The sequence below is a fragment of the Camponotus vicinus genome, unplaced genomic scaffold (assembly GCF_025532165.1).
Source record: "Camponotus vicinus isolate PSW18456_S1 unplaced genomic scaffold, iyCamVici1.0 SCAF_11, whole genome shotgun sequence".
NCBI lineage: Eukaryota > Metazoa > Arthropoda > Insecta > Hymenoptera > Formicidae > Camponotus > Camponotus vicinus.
In genome coordinates, this window is record NW_028141947.1 from 15,497,622 (window position 1) to 15,516,639 (window position 19,018).

At 32.3% G+C, this 19,018-nt stretch overlaps 3 protein-coding genes across 6 annotated transcripts in view; 2 read left to right on the top strand and 1 right to left on the bottom strand.

Moving 5' to 3' along the window:
- The first annotated feature begins 477 nt into the window (after positions 1–477).
- On the top strand, positions 478–7,651 carry Patr-1 (Protein associated with topo II related - 1). Its single transcript, XM_083081898.1, has 9 exons — positions 478–548; positions 1,122–1,313; positions 1,957–2,380; positions 2,843–2,940; positions 3,032–3,516; positions 4,166–4,379; positions 4,455–4,655; positions 4,835–5,098; positions 5,274–7,651. The coding sequence occupies exons 1-9, from the start codon at positions 510–512 to the stop codon at positions 5,529–5,531; spliced, it is 2,175 nt and encodes a 724-aa protein (XP_082938024.1). The 5' UTR covers positions 478–509; the 3' UTR covers positions 5,532–7,651.
- Positions 7,652–10,760: 3,109 nt separating this feature from the next.
- LOC145961567 (RING-box protein 2-like) overlaps positions 10,761–19,018 on the top strand; it is a 42,177-nt gene continuing 33,919 nt past the window's right edge. Inside the window, exon 1 of the mRNA XM_083081906.1 lies at positions 10,761–11,719. Coding sequence (XP_082938032.1) covers positions 11,566–11,719 — 154 coding nt within the window. The 5' untranslated portion in view covers positions 10,761–11,565. The remainder of the gene's footprint in view (positions 11,720–19,018) is intronic.
- The window catches only part of Tret1 (trehalose transporter 1), a 29,826-nt gene continuing 23,411 nt past the window's right edge, over positions 12,604–19,018 (bottom strand). For all 4 annotated transcript variants that reach the window (XM_083081895.1, XM_083081891.1, XM_083081894.1 and 1 more), the window contains exons 4-7: positions 17,485–17,608; positions 17,113–17,286; positions 16,144–16,532; positions 12,604–15,983 (exon numbers count right to left, since the gene is read on the bottom strand). In XM_083081895.1, the coding sequence (XP_082938021.1) occupies positions 15,402–15,983; positions 16,144–16,532; positions 17,113–17,286; positions 17,485–17,608 (1,269 nt within the window). In that variant the 3' untranslated portion in view covers positions 12,604–15,401. The remainder of the gene's footprint in view (positions 15,984–16,143; positions 16,533–17,112; positions 17,287–17,484; positions 17,609–19,018) is intronic.

The following is a 19,018-nucleotide window of genomic DNA, read 5'->3' on the forward strand; positions in this document are numbered from 1 at the left end:
TATTAAAATAATCATCTTTTTTATTTAAAAAAAAAAAATATTTTTTGTTAAACAATGCTATTGCAAGATGTTAATTTTACTATAATCTGAAAAAAATATACAAAAATTATAACATTTAAAAAACAAATATTGTAATTGGGGAAAAGAGACAAAAAGATTATCGTTGATAACACGACGATATTGATCGATCGCGTACACGTGACAATAAGACCACGTGTAAACTCGTAGCTAACGCGTGATGCGACCGCTCGAAGGAATTTTCTTTCATGCGTCGAATCTGTTCGTGAATGTGGAATTAAATCTCCTGCCGCGTACATACATCATACAAACGTAAGGCACGTTATACACATCTCTCTCAAACAATTCGATTCGCCCAGTGTATATCCACCTTAAGTCGCGACTGACGTTAGCCGCCAGGAGTTACGGCATGGCCGCCATGGCAGCTGATGCTCGTCGCAGCACTTGACGTTTAATCAGAACATGTCATTTTGCAGATTTCATTTTCACAAATGGCAGACTCTTTTTTCGGTTTCGATACCACGCTCGGAGTAAGTATGCTTCTTTTGATGATCCCGCGCGCGGATGCGACTCGCGTCCGACTCGATATTTCCAATTCCAGCGAGGTACGCGAGCGTGAACGTGAACCTCCTTCCCGATAAACAGTCGCGTCGCGGCATATCTGTAATTCTTGCGAGAGATAAAAGTCCCGACCTGCAAGATCCACGGGGTCCCGCGACGTTGTTTTCACTCGAGACGGCGCGAATTTCTTCGATCACGTCGATACTCGGTCCCGAAAATAACGAAAATTATTGCCAAGTGGCCAAGCGGGGTTACGTCGGGTTAACCTCATTTCTATTTCCCTCGCCCTAAAGGTCATTAACATCGAGCACGGCGAATCCCAAGCGAGTCTGCTCTAAATGAACGTACGCGTGTCGCTTTAATTTTCAAGTCTAATTTGCTTAAATCTCGCATATCATGTGGGAAATGTTTCAAAGTGTGACTGTAACTTTAATCCACTTGCAGTCCCTTTTTCAACTTCCCACGATTTCGTTTCTCGTCTGATAGAGTTGACGATATGTTTGTGTTTTCTGTAATAATCATTGTTTATTTGGTATTATCAGGATAACAATTTGGAGGATGGACTGGATGGTCCATTGGAGGAAGATGAGTTTGAAGAGGAAGAGTATGATGCCTTGAATGACGAAACGTTTGGCCCTGATGCGACTATTGGTGATTGGGAGGAAGATCATGAGAAGCTTGCCGAAATTACAGAATCAAATCGCCCACATAATCAGAATGCGACAAACAAAAAGGTACATTACAGGTGTTCGAGATGTTTCCTCTAACATATTATAATACAGAGTTTTGAGGACTTGAAAATTATGAAAAAACCAGTGATTCACAATTCCAAATTAAATTTCATCCTACAATGTCGTTAAATTAATAGGTACAATGGAAAAAGTCATTTACTTATAAGAAACATTATAAGAAACTAACTACAAAATTAATTCTTGCTATTACTATTGTAAGGATATTTTCTTATTAAAAATATTATTTTAAATTCTATATAAATATACTATATATTATATGTTTTTCCAAATTAGTATTTATATAGATTAAATGTCAAGTTGCAAAGAAATATGCATTCATTTATACGATGGGAAATATGGAAATATTCTCTTGCATAAAAATATTTCACATATATTTTAAACTTGTCATATATGTACATTAACTGTACTGTGTAATTCAAATTGGATTTTATCTGGCGACCACAGATATATTATTGAAACATGAGTAGTATTCCAGCTTATAAGATACAATTTAACAAACAACTTTGTAGCATATCAATAGTATACTTAATCACACTTTATTCTACTTCTATATGTTGTTGTATTATCATTTTTAAACAAATAAACAATTCTATATATCTTATATGCCTTATATATTTGTTTACAGAATATTTCTAATATAGATATCGAGGATAATTTATCACATTTGGTATTGGATAAAGAAGGGATAGTTCCACGACCTGGTGTATGGGGTAGCCCTTTGAATCTATCTCCTCCAAAGGCTCAACCGCGGTTATCATTGCCAACTTTAAAAAATGCTTGTACTGTGGAAGAATTGGAAAGGGGGCTTGTTGCAAATAGGCCACCTCCAGGTCTCAGTAAACCACAAACGCAACAACAGCAGAGGAAATCTGAAGGTTCGCTTCTCTTTGAAGCTCTATCTTTGAATGAAAAATTTCAGGTCAATGGCCTACCTCCGGCACGTTTCCCACCGGGGTTAGGCCTACCTGGAGCCCATCCCATAGTTTTGCCCAACATAAGAGTACCACATCCTCAATTGATGCAACCTCCTAGACTATTAGGCTTAATTAGTAAGTATAATATTTATCATTCTCTACATAGTATATATTAACACATATTATATATGAATACATGTATGTGTGTGTATTATATTTATACAAAGTATGAATCGATAAGTATTTTTAAATCTGAATAATTTTACAATTTTTTGAAATTAGATATCTTTAATTATATTATATTCATTTAGATTGCATTATTTTCTAAATTATATTATTCTATCAATAGAAAATTACACGTTTTATATATTTCTATCATCTCTATATATCTCTATATTTCCTATATAATTCCAATATAATCTCTATATTTTCTATATAATTGTTTGCATCAAATATTACATTATGTTACAATGTTTTGCACAAATATAATACATCCATATAATGTGTTAGTATATATTATGCATAAAGAAGTAACTATGAAATGAATAGATTTTTGAAAACTTGATATTTTTTAGTAATAATTCTTTCATTTATCAGATCAACCAGGCAATATGTTACGTTATCCTCTACCACCGCATTTAATGTTATCACAGCCAGTACCAAGGCAACCCCTTCACGGTTCTTATAATTTCCCTGTAAGTTTCTCTTTCAATAAAAATACAAATACTATTATTGCAATTAAATTATTTTCATGTTAAAATATATTTTGTAAATAATTATTTACAGCAACCACCACATCCTAACTTAGGAGGCCCACAATTTCTTCGGCCAGATCATATGATGCCTGCATTTCCTAATAATCAAGCCAATCATCACCAACAACATCAACATTCTTACCTAGGAAGTCAGAGAAACCAAAACAGATCTTACTATCATAATGACCAACAAGTTGGACACCAAGCATTTTTTAAGAATAATCAATATCCTCACCGCAATCATGACAGAACTAATCAGAGATACTATCATCAACATTATTCTCACGGTGTTAATGGTAATACTTCGGGAGATGAAGTCTCAGGAAAACTTGCTATAAAAGCTCACGAGAAGCAATGGTTAATCAATATACAACTATTACAACTTAATACAATTCAACCATATGTTGATGATCATTATTATATCGTATTCTGTGATAAACGGAATAAACGACATGCAAATCAAGAACAAAAAGATAAAAAACACCATAATAACAATGGATATCATAGGGATCATAGGTATGTTTTCTTTTTTTTCCCTTATTTATATTTAATTATATTATTTTCCCTATATTTAATTATATTACTAAATAGGTTTTACTATATTATAAGGAATATAGTAAAATTTACTTAGATATACAGATATATTTCTTATAGAGTTTCCATATATATATATATATATATATATATATATATATATATATATATATATATATATATATATATATATACAGGGTGAGTCAAAAGTATGTTATAAAAATTTGTGAGCGTGTTCCTGGATAAAAAGGAAGAACAAATGTTCATATGAACATATGGTCGCAAATGCTTTGTTGTCGAGATAATGGACATAAATCAGCAGTATCAAATAATGCTTTATTTGAACGTTTACAATTTTGTTATTGATGTTACGTTCAAATAAAGCATTATTTGATACTGCTGATTTATGTCCATTATCTCGACAACAAAGCATTTGTGACCATATGTTCATATGAACATTTGTTCTTCCTTTTTATCCAGGAACACGCTCACAAATTTTTAAAACATACTTTTGACTCACCCTGTATATATATATATATATATATATATATATATATATATATATATTATTTAGATAATTATTTAATTTATTTTTATGATATATATATATAATGATCATCAACATTTCCAGAGATTGGGAGCCAACGTCTCAAGCTCCTTCAAGATCAGCATACACGCCAGCTCAATTTGAGAATTCATTAGGTAAACTTCATTGCAGTAGTGTTACTGCACCACGCAAACTTATAGATATGGATGTTGTATCAAATAGCGATTCTCAGTCTAATTCTCAATCACAACAAAAGGATACTAAAAAAACACGCCAATTGCTGCTTGAAATCGAAAGGGTATCAAACTTTTAACTGTGGTTAAAATAAATATTTCGTTAATACACTCTATATTAAAGAAATATTATTCTTTAGCTGTATACACTGTTATTCAAACTCGAGGATCTAAGCAATCCTCTTGCTTCAATTCCGGAACCGCAACAACAGCAGGAAGGAGAAGCTGAGACAAATACAATTAAAACCGAACCAGAATTAATTTGCATAACATTATCATGTTTGCAACAATTAATACAAGATGATAAGTTAGCTAGTATGCTAAGTATTCGAAAAGGAAAGGTAAATTAATAAGCAGAAAGAGATTTAAATCTTAATAATTATTGTTAATTGTAATTTATATAAATATGTATTTATATATGTATATATTGTGTGTGCGTGTGTGTATGTATGTGTGCGTATGTATGTGATGTGCTATGTGTTACTGTGTGTCGTTTTATATATGTACCTATATGTTGCAGACATTATTACTGCGTTTTTTACCTCATCTGAATGTGACAGAATATAATAAGCAGTTAAGAGAATTGTGGACTGCAATATTTAAAGGATTAGCCGTGATAGGCCGTAGAGATTGTCATTTATTAACGGATTTTTACTCCGAATTTCGAAGATGGCTTAATGCTGTGAAAGATTTTGATACAGTACTGCGATTAGCAAGAGCATTATCGGACTCGGCTACTCATCCTGTTAAAAACAACAGTTTAACTTTTGCTCTTATGAATAAGGTTAGTCAAATAATTACACATAATAATGATGAATTTTTCTTAATAAGTTCAATGCTCATATGATGCATACATAAATGCATACATCATATGCATATATACATGCACATGCATACAGAGTCTAGAAAAATTCTATTATTATTCTCTCTCTCTATTATTTTGCTACTTGTTTTTTCAGTTTGGTGTGTCTGCAATAGCAGCAATGCTCGAGCAAGCAGAACAATTATGCGCTACAAACGATTCCCTGCCTTCTGAATGGTCAACTTTCATAGAAACTATAATTGAAATAATTAGTGGCTCATCACCCTGCGTTACACCTTGCCAACCGATTGCTGCAAATACGCTCAATAAACATCTGAATCGGATTTCCAGTTTAAAGATAGAAAGGTATACAACGCTAACGCGCTTATTGACTGAAACTAATCCCTTACGATAGTCTAACATTACAAAAGTTATATTTGGCAGATTTTTTCCCCTTTTTTCTTTTAATGTATGAAAAATATATATAAATTATGCTAAAAAAGAATAATACATACAGACAAATATTTTAATATAATTACTAATGTTATCGCGAAATATCCACTATGTATCATAATATTTCTAAATAGATGCCATGATTTTACAAAGTAGATTAAGTATCTGACGAAAGATATTTAAAAAAAATTTATATATATAAATAGAAATTCTGAGCATCTTGGTGCACAATGAAGTTTCTTACTCGTATGTGTATAATATATATCATCTTTCATTGTATATTTTGTACACATTAATCAGTTTTTGAACTGATAATTGGTAGCATGAAAAAGCCATTATATCAGAAAAAATAAACGTGCATCAGAGAGATACAGTAGAATTGTGCATGCCAATAATCTTTTTAGAATGATTTTTTAAATTATAGTATTCTTGATTCTACTCTGTGTAAAATTGGTATCTAAATAGCATGAAGCAATTGAAATAATCACCTTGATTTATTTCACCAATAATGCATTAATCCATTTTTCATCATATATCACAAAGACAAATCAAGATGGTAATTTCATTGCATTTACTATAATAAACTACACATCCTATCTTCTCATGTTATTTCTTTTAATTAAGACATATTAAAAATAAGAAAGCATTTTATATGATATATACATATATCTAAAAGAATAAAGAGTAAGTTTCTACCAATTAAATTATTGATTATATAATAACACATATTTAATTTACTGGGACGTATCTTCGTGTAGCTTTTTTTTAATGAGAATTTTTCTACTTAGAAATACATTAATAGTTTTATACGCATTAAAAATATTTTTAAAATTATTTTCACTTATTTTTTTCAAAAACTAAGTTATTTTTTTTTTCAATTTTATTCTGTATAAGAATATATGTATATTAATGCTTACATTAACAGCCTTATATAAAACTATGCTGTTAAATGTATTTTTTAAAGTTCAGTTTTATATTTATTCTACAATTAATAAGTATATATGTGTGGATATATATTATTCATGGAAAATGAAGCATGGGATGTGTATGTTTCTACTTCTGTTCATACAAAACAAAATGTACGTTATTACGCATCGTTATGAATAAAATTAATAGTGCTAAAGAAGAAGAAAAAAAGTTGCTATCAATGTACAGATGACATATTTTGGAAATAATGACAGATAATCGCATCGCACTGTTAAGATGTAATTACAGAGACGGGAGACGAAGACAACAATTGCATAAGTTAGTTATCAGCAGTAAAACTGTAATAGTCTTTTTATAAAAGCCGTTTGTATTATACATTAAGTACCAAAATTAAATTTCTATCGGTTTCGACATCAGAAGCATGTGATAACATGAACTTTAATCTATTATAATCTAGTTATAAAAGACGTTATATAGTCTTATCAGTTTAGGAAGTATGATCTTTTTTTTTCTCTTGGATACAATAGCTGTTGTTAGGTCAATGGCGACTTTGTGATTGTGTAATGAGAGGAAGAGAGAAAGAAAGAGGCGATTCTGTAATTGCAATGTGTGTTTTTTGACAGTACTGTAAGAATTTTAAAAATAATCTGAAGTGTATGTGTGACGACATGGCCTTTAGAGTACTAAATAAGATGATTACTTTTTATTGCAATTTAACTACGATCTTGTTTATGTATTTCTAGCTTGTACATAGAGCGATATTGATGCGTGAATGACTGGATACATTTTGTAATCAAATGCAGAAATATTTCGGTTTCTGCCATGTCGCATGACATAATAATATTATAATATTTTGCGGAAACAATTTTTAAAGTTAGCGTTCTTGTTAATACTTTGTAGTTTTAACGAGTATAGTGATAATTTATCCGAGCGATATTTTCGAGTTGAATTGATATTTTGTAAAAGAGAAGTGATTGAAACTCATAAATAATTGCATTGCAGTTTTAATTTTGCATACATGTAAAAACATAATTCATATTATTATTTAATTTACAAATATTTTATTGTATCAGTCTTTTACTAAAAGATTATTTCAATCTATTTGGTATCTCATTACAATTAAATATTAAGATACACTTCAATTTTATTTGTTACATTTATATAAATTAATTATCACATATGAATAGTTGTTTATATATATAATATATATAATATATATACGTATATATATATATATATATATATATATATATATATATATATATATATATATTATATATATAACATATATTTATATATATATACATATAAAAAAACAGCTATTATTTCAATGTGATTTGTATGATTTAACCGATATGCATAATAAACAATGTATGATTTTTTTCTATTACTATCATTAATTACATTACACAAATAGAATTTTTGCAATTATGAATTATACGATATTAAACAAAAAATAAATGGAACCAGAGAGATGTATACTTGTTAATATATAGTTCAAAATTTTGCCAATTAACGTTTTTCATTATTTTGTAATAAGCTGACAAAGAGAAATAAAGTTTATGTTTTTACATAAGCAATGCTAAAAATCTAAGGGATGATTGATCCCGTTAGTTTGTAGAAAATTATGCATGTCTGAAAAGTCCAAGAGTTACATTACATTCTTCTTGCTACGTAACTGGACTCACAGCTTCTGAGAATAAACTTAGTTGTAGATGCAACATATTTATCGGTTTTTTTGTAATTTCGAGTTACTACGAATTTTTAAATAATTTTAAGATTACTAGAAAAACATGTGTTTTAGATTTATTTTACTTAAATTTCATTTTACTGATTTATATATGTTAACAAAAAAAATGGAGCGATTATAAATGTATTATTTTTTTAAGGGCTACTAAAGATACACATTTGGTAAAGCAATATGCTCTTGTCGCCCATTCAGACTCTACAACACTCATCAAACTTAGATTTTTTTTTTTTTATCATTGTCATGTTTATTGCAATAACTAACATGTGTTGCCTTTACAATTTTTTTATTATTGCCCTAACGTCAATTGTTGCAAAAGTTCGATGTTACGTTGCTGTTGCTAATGTACTAATTGTATCAAAATTTCATACTAGCACAGCATAACAATATAGAATGAATCTATTCAAATTGTGTAGCGACAAAAGAATTTTGTTTATAAATATCGTATATTTGAGTACTAATCAGATATATATTTGTTTCTTCTCAAAAAACATATATGCAGATATGAAAAAATATTATATATCATAATATTGTAATAATGTATCACATTTTCTGTTTGTCTCACCGTCATGGAAATCGAAACTTTTGCCAATGGAAAAGAACATGCAAACATGTCTTCTTGTAAAATAGATAAAGTGATTAAAGCGAAAAAATTGCGATGTTTAATTTTTTATTAAAGATATATTTTTATAGAGACGCTACGTTTATTATGTTTAAACGAAACAATGGAGTGGAAACTATGTAATATGGAGTATTGTAAAATCGAGATCGTTAAATTAACTTAAAAGATCCTACATAGTTTATCATCTATATTATCTACATATTATGTACCCCGTGATACGCGTCTGTACATTAAAAGAAAAAAAATTGATTGTAAATTTATAACACAATCTGTGAAGATATAACTGTAGCTGTTGTGTATGTACAGAATTGATCTAATTTGAAATCAAAGTCTTAAATAAATGTTTTGCATCCACATATATATAAATATTTTCTGTAGTTTATTTATTCCATAAAATTATGATCTCATCAAATTTTAATCTTATAAATTTGTATACTCTTTAAAGATTTGTAGATGAAATATTTTTAACGCATTCAATTTTTTACTCTAAAAATACACGAACTATGCGAATTTCAAAAAAGTTGGTAAAGATTGTCTTATATTGAATTATCTAATAAATCTTGGAGCTATGGTCGCGCGAGGTTTACTTATCGAATTTGTCGCGCCTCCCCCTTGCCAATGAAATATGTTTGCATACAATACGAGTAACACCTGATATTTTTTTTTTGACATTCATACTACATACTTATCTACTAGAAATACTTATTCTCGATAAATAAATTCCTTGGTAATTTTAATAATAATATGTTTACAATACCTGGAGCTATGGTCGCATGGAGTTCACTCGACGAATTTGTCGCACATTCCCACAAAATAGATAAATGTGTGTAATAACGGATAATAAAACGATCATCCAGCAGTTTTTTCAGCATTCTCAGCATTCTCAATAGTTTTTCTCAGCACTCCCGACACTTTTCTCGGCACTTTTCCCGACACTTTTCGACTCGATACCTTTACACTCCCGATATGACAATCGCCCGATATTACACGTTTATTTTGCAAATTTTTTTCGACACTCCCGATATTACACGTTTATTTTGCAAATATTTATTTATCAGTAACGTAAAATCGCAATTCGATAATCGTAACTCGAATGTGATAAGCAATTTTCATCATCGTAATCATCCATATTATAATGTAATTATAACTTTGTGTAACGATCAAAATATTAATTAAAACTATAGAATATCCCATACCTTTGATAATGGCAATGTTCAATTGCGATTAAATTTGCATCACAGACGTTCCGATTTTAATTAATACACTATAATGGTACGCACGTAATAAACGGTACGCGAGCGCGAAGACGACTGAACTTTTCTATTTTAATTTTATTATGAGCGCTAGATTCTCGCGCATGCGCAGCGGACGCGATGCGAATAATTGCGATTTAATGAACGATAAGAAATTATATAAATACACTTTTCATGTAAACTAATATATTTTCACGTGATTAATATATATTATTGTAATTTATACGAATATACACAACAAATTTTAGCGTTGCAATTATTGTCAAAAATATATAATTGATCGTTCGCGCCAAAAACTCGGTTTATTTACCCGCCGTTTCCATGGATACTGTAATGTCTGAATTGGCGCGAATCAGTCATCTCGACGTGCATCGATTGAATGTGAAAATTTTTATTAAACACAAATATATATTAAATACAAACGTTATAATGCATATGTATATTGGAAATAGAACGCGAACACATCGTATAGTGTAGTAAAAATTTCATTATTACTGGTACGTGCGTCACGAGTCGACTGAGAACAATACATCAACAAGTTTCAAGAAATTAGAAAAGGTCGCAAGCGAGGGGGGGGAGGGGAGAGTAGGGGACACATTCCAAAGGAGTCCGGCCGCTTTTGTTTACGATACGCAGTAGCGCGAGTTGCTTGTTGCGTGATACGCGTGTGTGTGAATCGTTTTTAGCGACGTAAAACATTACATCGAACGCGTAAAAGTAAAATACAAACGTAGGACACAGGAATTCGGAAGTGCGAAGAATCTAGACCCGAACTTTTATCCAGCTATCAAGTACGTTTCGAAAATCGGCAGTATTTTTTGCAGCAGATCTCGAAGATTCGCGTTAGAATTTCAATTTCGTGTCTCTTTCTTTCGCGACTATCGAAAAATGTGTGTATCACGCGTTGAGAATTATCGAAAATAGTTGATATAAATATAATATACGTCATATGTGATTCCGATTTTATGAGTGTTTTTTTTCATCGATGTGAGCTGATAATTCGACTTCAATTAAACTCCAATTAATTTATTGTAAAATAATCAATGATACAATTTTAACGATATAATATTGATAAAAATATTAATAAATATTCTGCAGGAATTAAGACCTTTAAGAACTTAAATATATGTGTCTTTATTTATTTAGAAACGAGGTGAAAATAGTTACATATTTAAGTCTCGCTAAATTCAAAATAATATTAGTGGACTTTGCCCTTTGACCCGAGTCCGGTCGACTTCGCGTCGTTGAGTGAAAAACATTCGTGATATCGAGCGTATCAAGGTTTCGCGATTATCCCCAGAATAGTTGCGAAATTTCGTTCACGAAGAGTCGCAGGTCTCTAATAATACTCGATCTATGGTCTCGCGTTTTACTGTGCCATTCGTGTTGATCGTGTGGCGCTTAACCTCCGCGAGTGAGTTCCACTGTGGTGCTTCTAACCTTAAACATGGCCGACTCCGAACAGGACCCAGGAGACCGGCTCGACGGCGATAACCAGAAGAACGATAAGATGTTCACCCTGAAGAAGTGGAACGCCGTGGCTATGTGGAGCTGGGACGTGGAGTGCGACACCTGTGCCATTTGCAGAGTCCAGGTTATGGGTGAGTCTTAATTAATGCAAAGTCCAAATGGCCCTTTTCTCTCTTTTCCACGAATTACATAAATTTCCATCGACGAAATGTTACATTCAGTCAGTTGTAACACAGTGTGAACTGTTACGTTGACTATTTGCAAAGTGACAGTGCGCACATGTGTATGTATGTACCTATTGCAAAATGAATTTGCATTCAAAATTTGATGTATCATATGCTGTTTTATGTTAATTTGAATCCACTTGCTTGTAACACGAAGCGTGACTTGATTTGTATCATTTTGCATGTGTTGCGATACACATTAATCATTAACGCAGGGTACAAACATTAATGTACTCGCTGTCATTTCATGCGACAATATTTACGATTACTTGTTCTAGATAGATGTTGTTGTATTATAATTAAGAGATTATTAATTATTAAAAATCTCATTTATTTCATATCAATAGAAAATTAAATTGAATTTAAATGAGGATTAAAAATGAAGATTCTTTTCTCGCATAAAAAGATATAATAGATGTTCTATATAAAATAGCTTTGTATTTTTAATGATAATAATATTACATGGCATTACACATACTAGAGTTTCAAAATTTATATATCTTTTATACATTTATATATATCTTTTATATCTTATATCTTTTATACCTTTATATATCTTTTATATATTTTATATATCCATTATATACAGTTTCAAATTTTATATATCTTATTAATATCTATTATTTTCATTATAATAGTATTGATTTAATTGCTAAAACATTGTTACATTGAAAAGATAAAAGGGATGATATAAAATAGAAATGACAGTTTTACATAAACATATTTATATATATAGTTAATCTTAAAATTATCATATAACTTACAAATTACATGTAAACTTAACATGAGTATTAAATTATCAAAAATATTTTACCATCTTTATTGTGCTTTGGCAAATACCTTATAAATTAGCGGAGAGATATCACTTACATACATATAACAGAAAAATATAAAGGAAAAGTACGAGAAACAGAAAAATACAATTATTGATTGATCATTGGTACAAAGATGGGGAAGAGCGATACAACTCAATTTTCACATCAAGATAAGGCATCACACACTTATTGCTTTATACAATATTAGACTGAATTAAATCTGATACATTAAATCGCACGTAGGAATGATTTTTTGTTCGATACTTTTAAAATGTGGCTTCTCGCAACACTCTCTATAAACAGAACCTATTTTAACATTACCTAATATATGGGCAAAAAAATAACAATTAAAAGAAACATTTTACAAGTACCTTCTTTACGCTTCTGTCTATATATATATATATATATCTATAAATGAGATTCGCTAATGGAATTCTTCATCCTTAATTCGGACGCGCACACTACAAGCACACTTGTGATCACACATTTAACGCTTTGTAATAAGTTTTCGTCGATCATCCATTGTGATATGCTGAGATTTATATTACGCTGCGTCAAAACATACCATGAGTGTACCCAGTCGAATGCAAAATTAAAATAAAGCAAGATATATATATATGTATATATATACATGCACACTCTGGATGTAATTTATCAAATGTTTTATTAATTATTTTATTCAGATAAGATAAAAAATTTTTTTTTAATTTAGGCTCTTTAAATGTGAATTCTTGTGAATTCTTCAAAAATTCTTTAGAATGAGATTTTTCAAAATCCTGCTCCTTTTATATTTCAATTTTTGAAACTAAGTTTTTTGTAATATTCTTGCGCCCAACTTGTTTCTACAATTCTTTCTTTATACACAATCAAGTGATAAATTAGTAACAAAAATATATATTAATAATTTAGACAATATATACAAATTCATTGCTATTAATATCTTTCGTATAAAAATTCGCCAGCGAACTTTCTTCCGATTACATTATTTGACCGGGAACACTCGCTAGGGGTATCGAGGCGCAGTTTTACGCTTCAACTTTTGAACATTGGCAATTCGACGGGTTTTACGTCCGTCTGAGACTATACTCTTACGCTATTTTATACATAAATTTTCTTTAAGAATTTTATCACAACTACGTTTACGCTTTCCTACTTTTTCCTACAAACCCTTGCTTTAGAGAATATAAAATATATATATATATATCTGCTACCTATTTAACGCTTATCTCGTGATACATACGTACATTTAGAATCGTGTTCACATTGTTACAGCGATCGGGTTCCGAGTATCATTCGTTTAATATAAAGATTACAATAATATGCGATCATGAGCTGAGAATCATTCCGTTTCATTTAGGATCAACCCCTCTTCAATGTTGATTAACTTCAATCGTACTTCGAGTGTCTCTTCCTTTCTCTCCCTCTCTCTATTTTTTTCTCTAATTTCTGCGTCGCAGAAAGACGCAACAAAAAGAAGATATCGAATCACGATCGAAGTTAACGATTTTCGTGGATAGATAACATTATTATCTAATAGCGCAAAAAAAAAGATTTCCGATTATTTACAATCTTGAAGAGGGAAAAAGATGCATAGGAACGCGATTGTCTTAAAATTTATATTTTGCTCGGCAGATTCGCACTGAAGGACGATCGGATTCTCTCTCGATCAGCGTCTAATATATATATAAGTACATATTATGCGTATGCTCTTCGCAAAAATCAAAGTACACATGGCGGCAATTAATCTTCACATTAATTATGCCGCATCTTCATGAGCGAACATTGCATTGTGCAAAAAAAAAAGAAGGAAAAAGTACGAGACTCGCGTTGAGACCTATCCACGCATATCTGACCGTAGCGTAATATTAACCTGAGGTAGGTCCTTTAGGACTGTCGAGTAATAAAAACTACAATTGCAACTACACACCTAGTCAACAGCTGATAGCCGCGCAAATCGCGTGTCATTTTCCTCGGCGGGGAAAACAGAACAGCTGTTTGTACCCCGCGAGACTAATTTAAAGCTAATTATAATAGCCTTGGATAGATTTGTATTAAGATCGATAACCCTCGCTCTCGCGAATTTGGACTGAATAAAGTATTGGCACTATTCCTAATTCGATCATCTCGAATATGTATTAATCGGAATGGAATCTATCAAAGTCGCGTTTTACGAGGATAGATTGAAGAGACAGATGAACGAAGTCGATCGTATCATGCTCGATTTCGTAAAGATTATCATTTCGAAAATTCACCAAGAATTATTTTAATCGATTAAGATTAATTTCTAATCATTTAATCTCTAATCATTTAATCTTTTAAGATTAATTTCTTTAAATTTTTAAAAGATCGCTACTGCGTTGAAATCGACAGAACTCTTCGTTCAATTGTCCCTTCAACTCTTTCAATTAAACGAGTCTTATGAGAAAAATGCTTTGTTCCTTTATATATTATTTTTCTCCTATTGTTTTATTGATTATCTCTTCGAATATCGTTCCTGCTTAAATTCATCGTGATAGGCAAACCTCGCAATAACGAATCGAAGAGCTCGAAAGTAAGAAGATAAGAAGAGCCGAGGGGGAGAGAGCAGATACGCCTCTCTTCTTTGCACGGAAGAGAAGAAGCGTACCTTCGAACTTAAAATTTCCTTTTAAAGGAAAACGTACGTCCTCGTAAGGGAATCTTTCCGTTAGAAGGATGCCGTAAGAAGTTCTCTTCTCGCAAACGAGCCTGCTCGTCTTCGATAGGACGCGCTGCGACTTTCGGATTTTCGCGGACTAGCACGACATCGGCATCGGTTTCATATTGGCGACTGAGCTCATCCTTCTAGTTCGGCCAGTAAACCTCTTCTCGATCTCCTCGAGTGACCTGCCGCGCGTTTCCGGCACGTAGATGATCACGAAGACGAGACCCACCGCGACGATGATCCCAAACAGCCAGAAGGTACCGTGCGCGCCGATCAGCTGTATGATGTCCTGAAAGGTCTTCGTCACGATGAACGTGCACGACCAGTTGAAGCCGGTTGCGATGCTCGCGGCTGACCCGCGGATCTTGGCGGGCAGGATCTCGCCCATCATCAACCAGGGTATCGGTCCCAAGCCCAGCGAGAAGCCTATCACGTACACGATTAGACTGACCAGCGGCAGCCAGCCGAAGGCCTCCACATTCATGTCCAGTGATTTAGCGTAGAAAAATCCACCCAGGGCGAACAGAGTCAGGGCCATCGACGCGGCACTTATGTACAACAGCATCTTCCTACCCAGCTTATCGATCACCCCCGCAGCGACGAAGGTGGCGATGAAGTTCACTATGCCGATGATTATGGTCGACACGTTCTCATCGATCGTGCTACCAGCATCCTGAGAACATTGTTCGTTCATTCGTTATTCATCGATTTCAAAATTCGGAAATTTATCAGCACTTTTGCGAGGATTAATTCGTAATTTTATCTGCGCGATTAAAAATTATATAGTTGAAAAGTTATCGAGATATTATATTAACGCAGAGATGAATACATACCTTGAAGATCTGTACCGTGTAGAATATTACTGCGTTGATACCGGACATCTGTTGGAAAAACATCAATCCGAGGGAGATGAGAAGCGGCTTGAGATTGCCTCTCTTCGTCAGTTCCGAGAACGTGCTCTGCGAAAAATTCCGTTCGATCTCGAGGGCCTCTTGATGTATTTTCTCAATCATGCTCAATTCCTCGGTTATATCCGTGTCCTTGCCGCGCAACCACTGAAGGGATTTTCGCGCCATCTTCGATTTTCCTTTTGAGATATGCCATCTTGGTGTTTCCGGGATCATGAACATCAGAATTAAAACCGGTACCGGCAAAGTCGCACCTAAGAGCGCCAGGATTCTCCAATCCAGATACATGCCCGCCGTGAAGCATAGTAATATTCCTGCAATATTCGAAATCTTTATAAGAGGGACAATAATTTGTGTAAAGAGCAAAATATATTAATTTTAAAATATAATGCTGTCATAACTAAATAGCGTTCAATAAGTCGAGTAAATATCGCATTAATTTCTTTATTCAGTTATTTTTTGATTACTGTCCGCGCAAACAAATAACTAAAATAATATTTAAAATATACATTTATTATAATATTAAATATTATAATAAATATAATATATAATTTTAAATATTATAATATATAATTTAAATATATAATTTTAAATATTATAATATAATATATATTATAATATTTAAAAAATATATTTAATCCATATTTATATATTTAATTAATATATATTTAATCTATATTTATACAACAATTAAATATATTAAAGTTTATCGATATTCTTGATATGTTCTCTAGTAAACGCGTGTAAAACTGCAAAGTTTCATTGTCAAAACGTTAATGTTTATACAAAGAAATCAATTAATCGACGAATGCTTAAATCGATTAAATTATATCTCCAATTAAAAAATTAAATCCTTAACTTTTTAATTAAAATTACATCATTAGCGTCACTTACCGGTATTACCAAAGGCGGTGGGCATTAAACCGAGTGTACCGCGCACTTCCGGCTGTATCGTTTCACCTAAGTACACAGGTAACGCTAAAGAAGCGACGCCTACGGCGAATCCGCATAAGGCGCGTCCAACCAGCACCATCGCGACATTCTCAGCCATCGAGATTAAGATCCATGCTGTAAACACATACGCGTATCGATGTAACAAAAAAAACCCGACTTTATGCGATATAAAATAAGTTAAAATAGTGATTTTAAAATTAATTTGAAGATTTTAAATAATTTTAAGATATGCTAGGATGAGAAAAGCTCTCAAAGCTTCATAACGTTATCTTATTTACATAACATTCTATCGATTTCTGTCGATGATCTTACCTCCAAGGAACGGGAACGACGTAACGAGGATCGTGTTTCTCCTTCCGATGTATTCGATGAGCGGTCCACCGGTGACGCCACCGAAAAGCGCGCACAGCGGCATGATTGATCCAATCCACATACTCTGCAACATATCAATTTGGAATTCGATATATCTCTCACATACTAAAAGATTTTTTTTTTAGATTTTACCGTCATTTATCACACAAAACTCTTAATTTGCAACTAGTATTAAAGTATTAAATTATATGTCCTTTACAGTGAAGAGTTAATTGAAATTATTTGCAAACAATTTTATAAAATTAGAATCTTTTTTTTTAAATGAAGAAACTTTAAAATATTTACATCATATATAATTGTCGAAATATATTCATAATTATAGGGATAAACAAGTCTCGATAAAATACTGGGAAAGGTCGATTGTATATATGTCATGCAGTGGGTATCGTGGTGATCTTGAATCGTTTAGATTCAATTTTGAATTACAATCGCGTACGCTAGAATAATCCTGACATAGTTTTGTTCGTCGCAGGTCCTTCGAATACAAATGAGGCCGCGGGGAAGCCGGATAATGTCAAGGAAAACAATCGCGAAGGGCGAGAGCAACGATATTATTTTGATCGTTCATTCGGCCGATTGTGCGCGCCGTGCGTTTTAATTAAATTTCTGCGCAACGCGCAGAAAACGCCTTACGAAATCTCTGTCTCGCGCTTGATTAGGTCGCTAAATGCAGTAATTATTATTATAGTAGAAAATAATCGGTGACGAATTTTAATGGAACACTTTTTTCAGACATAATTTATGAGAGTCTTATGAGAATATACTTGAATCATTTAATTGAAGTTTAATAATATTAGATACGTAGAAATATGTTACTTTAAATATTATGAGAGTAAATTCAATGATTAGTATCTTTTTCTATTAATCTAGATAAAATATGTACATATTTTTTACAACACGATTAAAAAATAAATTTCAGATATAAAATAAGGAATGCACTAATTAAAATATTTCTCTAGGGCATATAAGGAATGCATTAATTAAAATATTTCCCTAAAGATACATATATATCTCTCGAAAAAAAATAAAATTATTTTAACATATTTGAGAGGTAAAAAAATCTCATGAATTAATGAATATCAATTTCAAATATTTCATTTATGCTTTCATCTTCGAGTGTTCGTGATTGGATATCGATATTCATTATGAGCATCGCGACTCGTTTAAGGCTTTGAATGCGCTTGTCGAGCACGAAAGCGGAAGCGCGCTGTTCACGCTCGCTTACGTATCTGGGATCAATTTCCGGCGTCATCGTCACGGAGTCTTACGAAAGAATTGGCGGCGTGTCCGGCGAGCTGGCCAATCGCTTTCGCGGCCATTAGGGCATAACGGCTCCGCAACCAATGCGATCGTAATCGGGTCATCGTGCCCCTGACCTCGCGCCGATGACGCACTCGAGAGGTCATCGTTAAAACCTTTCAATTATCCATTGACCCTTCGAATGTTACGAAGGTCCTTTCAGCTGCTCGCGAAG